The 7,333-nt window shown below is 33.8% G+C and overlaps 1 protein-coding gene and 1 non-coding gene across 2 annotated transcripts; one reads left to right on the top strand and one right to left on the bottom strand.

Moving 5' to 3' along the window:
- The first annotated feature begins 3,566 nt into the window (after positions 1-3,566).
- On the top strand, positions 3,567-3,650 carry TRNAL-UAA (transfer RNA leucine (anticodon UAA)). Its single transcript has one exon. It is a non-coding gene; the product is annotated as a tRNA-Leu (tRNA).
- Positions 3,651-5,799: 2,149 nt separating this feature from the next.
- Positions 5,800-6,941, bottom strand: LOC136972099 (uncharacterized). The gene is made up of 6 exons (XM_067266657.1): positions 6,815-6,941; positions 6,570-6,625; positions 6,388-6,486; positions 6,239-6,316; positions 5,997-6,144; positions 5,800-5,922 (listed from the first exon to the last, which is right to left on the bottom strand). Exons 1-6 carry the CDS (start codon positions 6,903-6,905, stop codon positions 5,897-5,899), a joined length of 498 nt encoding a protein of 165 aa, XP_067122758.1. The 5' UTR covers positions 6,906-6,941; the 3' UTR covers positions 5,800-5,896.
- Positions 6,942-7,333: the final 392 nt, after the last annotated feature.

The following is a 7,333-nucleotide window of genomic DNA, read 5'->3' as shown; positions in this document are numbered from 1 at the left end:
TTGTTTATTGTTTGTATTTAAAAATTAAAGTTTACATCTTGTTTATAATGTATAAAATCCTAAATTTTATCAACATTTGTTAAATTTATTTCGTATTGTTTTTTTATTAATTCTTTACTAATTAATAAATTTGTAAATTTTTAATGTTTAAAAAAGGTATTTAATAAACTAAATTTTTTAAATGAAAGTTTCTGTATGAATTATTAAATTGGACTATGTAAAAAAATTATTTAAATTTACTATATAAGAGTGTTATAGTTTTAAATGGTAAAATGAAAATTACTACAGTATAAAAGTATGTCGAGTGTAAATTTACCCTTTAAGTGTGCGGAATGTTTATTTGAAAAAGGGAAACACGCAGAGATAAGCAGGAGATTATTAGAGGTGTAAGTCTACTATCTGTCACGTAGACATGTGTAGAAATATTTTAGGATTTTAAAAAATTGCGATTTCATGTTGAATGAGGAGGGGCATTATTGAGCTTGAAACTTGTACAGATAATATGTACTAGTAAAACTAAACTGAATAGAAATGAAAGATGAAAACTGTGCAAGTGTTCGAGTGGTTGAACTATATAGTATTCAAGTAGCAAAGTAATGAATTATATTTCATTTGTAGAGAATCATAAAATATAATCTATACATACAAGGTTTAAATTTTTATAAGTCATTTAAAGTATACTTTCTTACTTACTGTATTGCAACATATGAACAAAGTTCATCTTAAGTTTCGATACATACGAAGGTGAAATGTTACTTTATTTAGAAGATATTAAAATGTCAGTATTAAGATTTATGTTAAGAAGTTAGTCATTACTTGTTCTCCAGATGTTGCCTGTACCATATTTCTTTTGCCTTTACCTACGTAGTGTAGCTGTTACGTAGCTTTTAAGCTGACGACTTTGTCTTATGTAGTATAGCTGTTATGTAGCTTTAAATTACTGCTGACGACTTCGCTTTGCGTAGTATAACCTGTTACGTAAGTAGAAAGTTTTCTTTTACTCTAACACGGATAACAATTATTACCCCGAATTAGTCTTTGATATCGAATTTAAAATTTATAACACAAAAATATATTTGAAGCATTATTTATTTCTTATTTAACTTCGCAATAATTAAACAAACAAATAATAACCATTGTATTTAACCTTTTTTATATAAATATCCATTTTTAATCCATTTTTTATATATTAAATATATTTGTTATAACTTAAAATAACTCACAGAATAGCGTTCAGTTTTGAATTTTGAAGTTTAAGTTTAAAGACACACACTTAACTAAAGTATTGTCATTGATATAATAGATTCTACAGTATTAAATCACTACTGGAAAAAGGTGAACCTTGGCCTATTATAAATACTGTATATATAAAAACGTGCAAGCACCCTCGTGAAAGAGTGTTATAGATGTGGGTGCCGGGAGGTGGACAGAGTCACACTTTCTTTTCTCTCGGCTAACAGGTCGGTGAGACCTGCCCACGTCTAGATGGCGGTTCCGATTCGTTACGCGTCACGCGTTATGCGAGTGGAGGAAGTTGAGGGGTCCGACGATAGAGCGGCGGCGGCGGCGATACTCGAATAACTGACATTAACAACGAATTAAAAACAACAACAATTTATTGAGACTAAAGCGAAAGTTACAATAGGGGCGAGCTACTGTCGTCGAAGTTCGGATACGTGGAGGGAGAGTTTACACGAATTTGGGGAGTCATACCTCGTATTCCGAATCGGTCTTGTGACGGGGTTGAGATATCCTCGGGTATCTTTTCGTTAGACGTCGGGACGCGCTCGCATTAGCCAAGGGACCCTACGTAACCGACTTCGAGTCGATCGGACGGACTCTATGTAACCGACCCCCTTTCCTCTCTCGTCGCCCTTTTATTCGAATGTTGTTCATCATGATTCATGGTTTCTCCGTGGGAACCAAACAAGAAAATATTTTATTATTAGCGTTTTGGTTCCGGCGGGTTCGAATTTTCACATAGGAAAACCCTTTTATTCAGTCGACGTGGCGTACTGTGATTTGCTCCTATTAGAGTGCGAAGATACATATTTATAATAAGTGCTTCACGTAGAGAAGAATAAACTTTTGTTACTAAAATAAAAATAATATATAATTAGTAGGAAACAGGAGATCGTGTCGCTAAACTGAAAACACATGTTTGTGTATTAGCATTAGAGACTGCCGTGGCCTGATGTGTATATCACTGTCGGCTAGTTCTTGGTGCATGATAACAGCATCTGTGCCATAAACTCGACAGAACGAACAGACTGTTGCCTATTTCGAATTTGGAAACAAAGAAAACAACGTCGCTGCACCCCTTGCCTGGCATTTGTAGAACTGCGCTTTGAATCTAAAGGCTCTGCTGCACTCGTTGTTACCTATCGCGGTATTAAAATAGATCGCCGAGACGATCACGTTATTACCTTTTCCTACCGTAGTCGCCATCTTTAATTCTGCGATTCCTAGCGGCCGGATCGTAAAGCTATGTATTTCGCTGTTGCTTCGAAGCTTGTTCTACAAGATGGTTTATCCTCCATTACTATACGAAAAAGCCATTGCACTCATACCAACCTTAGGATACTGTTCATTACTGATTAAGGCGGTGTGTAGCAAATTCTTTTTAAAATCCTTTATTGAACCGAGTCCGTTCTCGAAATTTAATCGGTCGACTATTCATTTCGAATGAATAGTAAACTAGAATATAAAATTCTCTTGTTCCTCATTGTGTCTGAATTAAAACAATTTATAGAATAGAATGATTTTTTAAGCGAAAATGTCACGTTAAGTTTTGCTTTCACTTGTTTTATTTCTTACGTACTGACTATCGAATGAAATTTATAAAACAGAAATAATTAATGTAAATTAAAAGGCACGTGCTTCACGAAACATAGTTTTAGAAAATCAATTGCTCAGATATTCTATCTCTTTAGGACGACTGAACTTTTCGTTGATTCCTCCAAGTGTAATACTTTTTCTGAATTTTACAGAGTAGAAACAAACAATTTCGGACAATCCTTAATTTTATACATCTTTCGAGATATGTACAGCCTTAGACAATTAAACACGGCCTCAAATTGATCTTTTAAGTTTTCGTCATTCCTACTTTGCTGTTTATCAAACAATAGCGAGGTTGAGGCCGAAGTTTTAAACGAGAAACTTGTACGTCGGACGTTCAGCGCCGCTTTCATGTAAGCCTAGAAGTTTGACAATGGCGTTTGGAATGTCGAGCATGATTCCACTGACTTTCCAAACGCCATTGCCAAACTTCTAGGCAAACGGGAAAGCGGCGCTGAACGTCCAATGTTTTCGCGTTTAAAACTTCGGCCTCAATCTCGCTAATAATATCGTACTGGTGACGTCGAAGATTGCACATAGGAACTCACTCTTTGTTGCTTAACATTTATTACGCGTGTTCGCTCTCTCGCTAGGCGTTGTTCCTCTACTCTGACGATGTCGCACCTTTGCAGGGATTTAAAATAATTCAATCGAAAAGGAGAGTGATGAAACCGATTATGATTGCTTTTCGACTTGATATAGGGGCGTTTCAAAAGTTGATTGGTCGTGTCGGAATAGCCGAGTGGTTTAAGGCGCCAGACTTAAGCTCTGGTCCTCGTGTGAGGGCGTGGGTTCAAGCCTCATTTTAGACAGATCGTTTTGCTCGAGTGAACACACCTCGGGGTTCAAGCTTCTTGTTCGTTTTCCATCAGGAACGTGTTATACGATGATTGCGCTTATTGAAATCGTAGAAAATGTTGTATAAATTAGTAAAATTTTTCATATTTTAATCAGAATTCAGGTATTTTAATTATTATATGCCTTTCCTATGCACCGTTTTCTTGCTAACAGCAGTGTTATATATGTATTTCAATAATATTTTTAATTAAAATAGAACTGTTTTTCACCATAAGAGGGCGCTGTGTGATGTTTACATTTTTATATTTGAAATTAACGCCTGCTGGAGAATTAGGTTGGTAGCTTGTTTACTTTATTGTAGCAGTTGCGATATTTAATTATTGTATTATAAAATTATACACAAAAACGATTTCTAATTTATTCACACTTACTAATAAGGATTCTTATGGCAATAATTCTTGTTATCCAACTTTATTTTTATGGTTTTTCGGTTAACTATTTCTACCATCTTTTCGACGCCATGTTGGAAACAGAAACAGAAACAGAAACATCATTATTCATTATGTGGCCCGATGCTAGCATTTCTAATTAATCTGCATTAAGAGAGTGTACATTATGTTTAAAATAGTTGGTAAAAAATCGACGTAAAGAAATTTAAATTTAGTATCAACTAGGACACGCTGCATGCTTTCTCATTTTCATTTAAACATGGCGTCGAAATGACGGTAGAGTGTACTGAAAACACGTGCATCTCTAGTTACAAAAAATATAACTTTTGAGGTATTTAATAAGAATTTGTTTTATTTACATGGGTATACTATAGATTACCACCTATGGAATTTCGGGTCTTTGGGTACATATCTGAACTCAGGAGACCGAGACGAGTTCAACGATACCCTACTTTTGGATCAGAGACGAAAAATAAAAAAGTTATTATACTTTTTAAGTTACCATACTTTTTTAATGCTCTCATGAAGACGGCACCATAGTTGCTAGTACTGCCATCTTGCGGTAAACTCTGCAAATCATGACGTCGGTCTACGGTCATTTCCAGTAGGGTTAAACATGCGATACGAGAGCGGAGAGAGCGACGCGACTTCCGATCATCGCGCGATTGCCATTTCGGTTAATGTTACTTATGGCAGCGAACATGGCAGCCGTTCGCACTGTTCGTGCTCTCGACCGACCACCCGGAGGGGAGCTGCCGGCAGGCCGCCATGGGCTAAACGTCACTAGTTATTGACTCACGGTAGTTCTTGAACAAAGTAAAAAAGGGGGGAAACGTCTACTAAAGACAATTTTAACGGCAAGCGACGCGACACCCGATCACGATAGCGAGGCCGATCTAGCGGACAGAGCGACGTGACTCCCTATCATCACGGGATCGCTGGAAAAAAAGTATAACAACTTTTTTATTTTTTGTCTTTCAACCAGTAAAAATTTCTATTATAAAGTCCGAACCCACTGGAGATATGACACGTGATCACCTCTATCTGCCTACCCCTTTGACTTTCAACCAACAAAATTTAATAGCATCAATGCTCCTAATATACAAACCTTCCTGAATAATTTCGGAAAGTCACAGGAAATATTAAGCTTCGAAGTTTGTGAACAAAATCGTTGACATAATTTTCGTGCTTTACACAATTAAATCACAAGGTCAATTTCATACAATCCGGAATTTTTTCAAAGAAAAAATATTAAGATTAATTGCTTTCGGAAAAGTTAAACACTTACACGAGTAACTTGACTTTTTTATAGCCCCAAAACTTCATTTAAGATCATTATTCAGTGACATTTAAAGACTTATGCTTCATATCTAAATATGCATAGCCGAACTTCGATTTAACGCCTCCATTTTTTTGCATATAAAGTTGGCACAAAATCGAGTGTAGCGCTAAATTTAAGCACTTCGACCAATTAGAATTATAAGTTACTTAGTAACGAATGCTACACAAATTCGAGTTTGAGTTTAGAAGTTTGGTGTTAACAATGACATTTCCAATACAAAATCTTACATATGGTTAGGTTATTAATATAAATAAACGTAATTATTTACATTAATTAAGTAATTACAATTTTATTGTTTTTGCTGCTTCAATTTACATTTTTAATATTAGAAATGTCATTATTCGATTGTCAAAAGCATCAAATATACAGATATAAATTTTTGAATTTGAAAGACACTTTATTAAAAGTTCATAAATATACAAATATAAATAATATAAATAAACAGGTAAAAATATATATAAATTGCTTTTCAATACAGTCCTAAATATGGAATATCTGAAAAATAAAAATTTTCATAAGATAAAGTCTTCTTAAATGTATTATATTTTATCCAATAGTTTAAAACTAACCATCGTCGTTTGGTTGGGTTATGGATCCTTGTTGATTCGATGACTGAGATAAATAACCGAATTGTTGTCCATAAGGTTGAGATATATAACCCTGTTGCTGCATGATAGGTTGAGATGTGACTTCAGATTGAACTCTACTCACACACGACTGCAATTTTTATTTTTTATTTCAGAATTATAAATTGGCACAAAATTGCATCAACATTAGAGGACGGAAATATGTTAGATTCATGGTTACATACCTCAAAAATTCGAGGAAGAGAGAAATCTCGATCCTTTTTCAGTTTGTATGCCAGACAGCACCGAAACATGAAATCCTCCTAAGACATATTTTTAATTATAATTGGAAATTACATGTTATATCATCCTATGTATATGACAATTAAAATACCTTTTCGTTTGCTTCTTTGCAGATAAATTTGGACGTTTCTTTGCTATTGCTAACGTGTCTTCGCAGAGGTCTGGCACAACTTTCAAAATGACTGAAGAGCTGAAAGTGTAAATGAATTATTTTCGATCGATTGGTCTCGTGCAAATTTCTGTTAATTTTATAATTTTTCCAATAGGTTTTACCTTTGATTTTCCACTTTCTGCCATACACTTTTTTATAGCGTCGTGGTCTTTTGTAGCTACACGAAAAGTATTCAAAATATTTTAAAATGTTAATTGTTTACACATCGTATTACTCTACGAATTTACGTTTTTTATACATTAGAAATATGTGCATAAAATATTTAAATTTTTAAAAAATCACGTAAAATAAAATTTATTAAACTTTTGAACATTTTAGGATTTTAAACAGTAAAAGTTAAACTTACCACAATATTTATCGACAATGTCGAATGCATCCAGACTTCTTCCCTCTTTTGCTAATACAAAAAGAGCCAATACAATGAGTAGAAACTTCATTTTCTATCGCAGTTTACGATTGTTGACGATTGATAGTAGATGAAATTATCGTAAATTTATATAGATCTGAAACTGTGTGGGAAGGAATTTCGCCTACAATCTCAATCGCAACACTTGAAGTCACCGGTATTGATGCAACAGTAATAACCTATTTTTAAATTAGTTATTGTAAAAGTAAGTTATTTTAGATCAAGTATTTTAGATAAAAAAAATGAATATACAGTCTTCATTTTTTAAAGTAAACATGAATTTCGCTACTTAAAATTTATTCTTAAAGTTTACTGCTAGCAGATGTGCAATTTTATTTTCTTTCATAAGAATCATGTAAATCATATTCAAAGCATAAATTTGATTTACATGTATTATACTTTCCATTGAATGAGAGACTATCTTGGTTGAAATGAAAAAAATATTTTCGGTTTTCAACT

The sequence above is a fragment of the Centruroides vittatus genome, unplaced genomic scaffold (assembly GCF_030686945.1).
Source record: "Centruroides vittatus isolate TY-2023 unplaced genomic scaffold, ASM3068694v2 contig_2787, whole genome shotgun sequence".
In the NCBI taxonomy this organism is placed as follows: Eukaryota; Metazoa; Arthropoda; class Arachnida; order Scorpiones; family Buthidae; genus Centruroides; species Centruroides vittatus.
Note: the sequence above shows the minus strand (reverse complement) of the source record. Positions and strands in the feature narration are given on the sequence as shown.

What these genes read in the sequence shown, in the direction of transcription:
- LOC136972099 (XM_067266657.1), bottom strand. Translation starts at nt 6,905, where the DNA reads ATGAAGTTTCTACTCATTGTATTGGCTCTTTTTGTATTAGCAAAAGAG. An exon ending in CATTGTCGATAAATATTGTG is followed by an intron (nt 6,626 to 6,814) that starts GTAAGTTTAACT and finishes CTTTTCGTGTAG; the next exon opens with CTACAAAAGACCACGACGCT. An exon ending in GCAAAGAAGCAAACGAAAAG is followed by an intron (nt 6,317 to 6,387) that starts GTATTTTAATTG and finishes AATATGTCTTAG; the next exon opens with GAGGATTTCATGTTTCGGTG.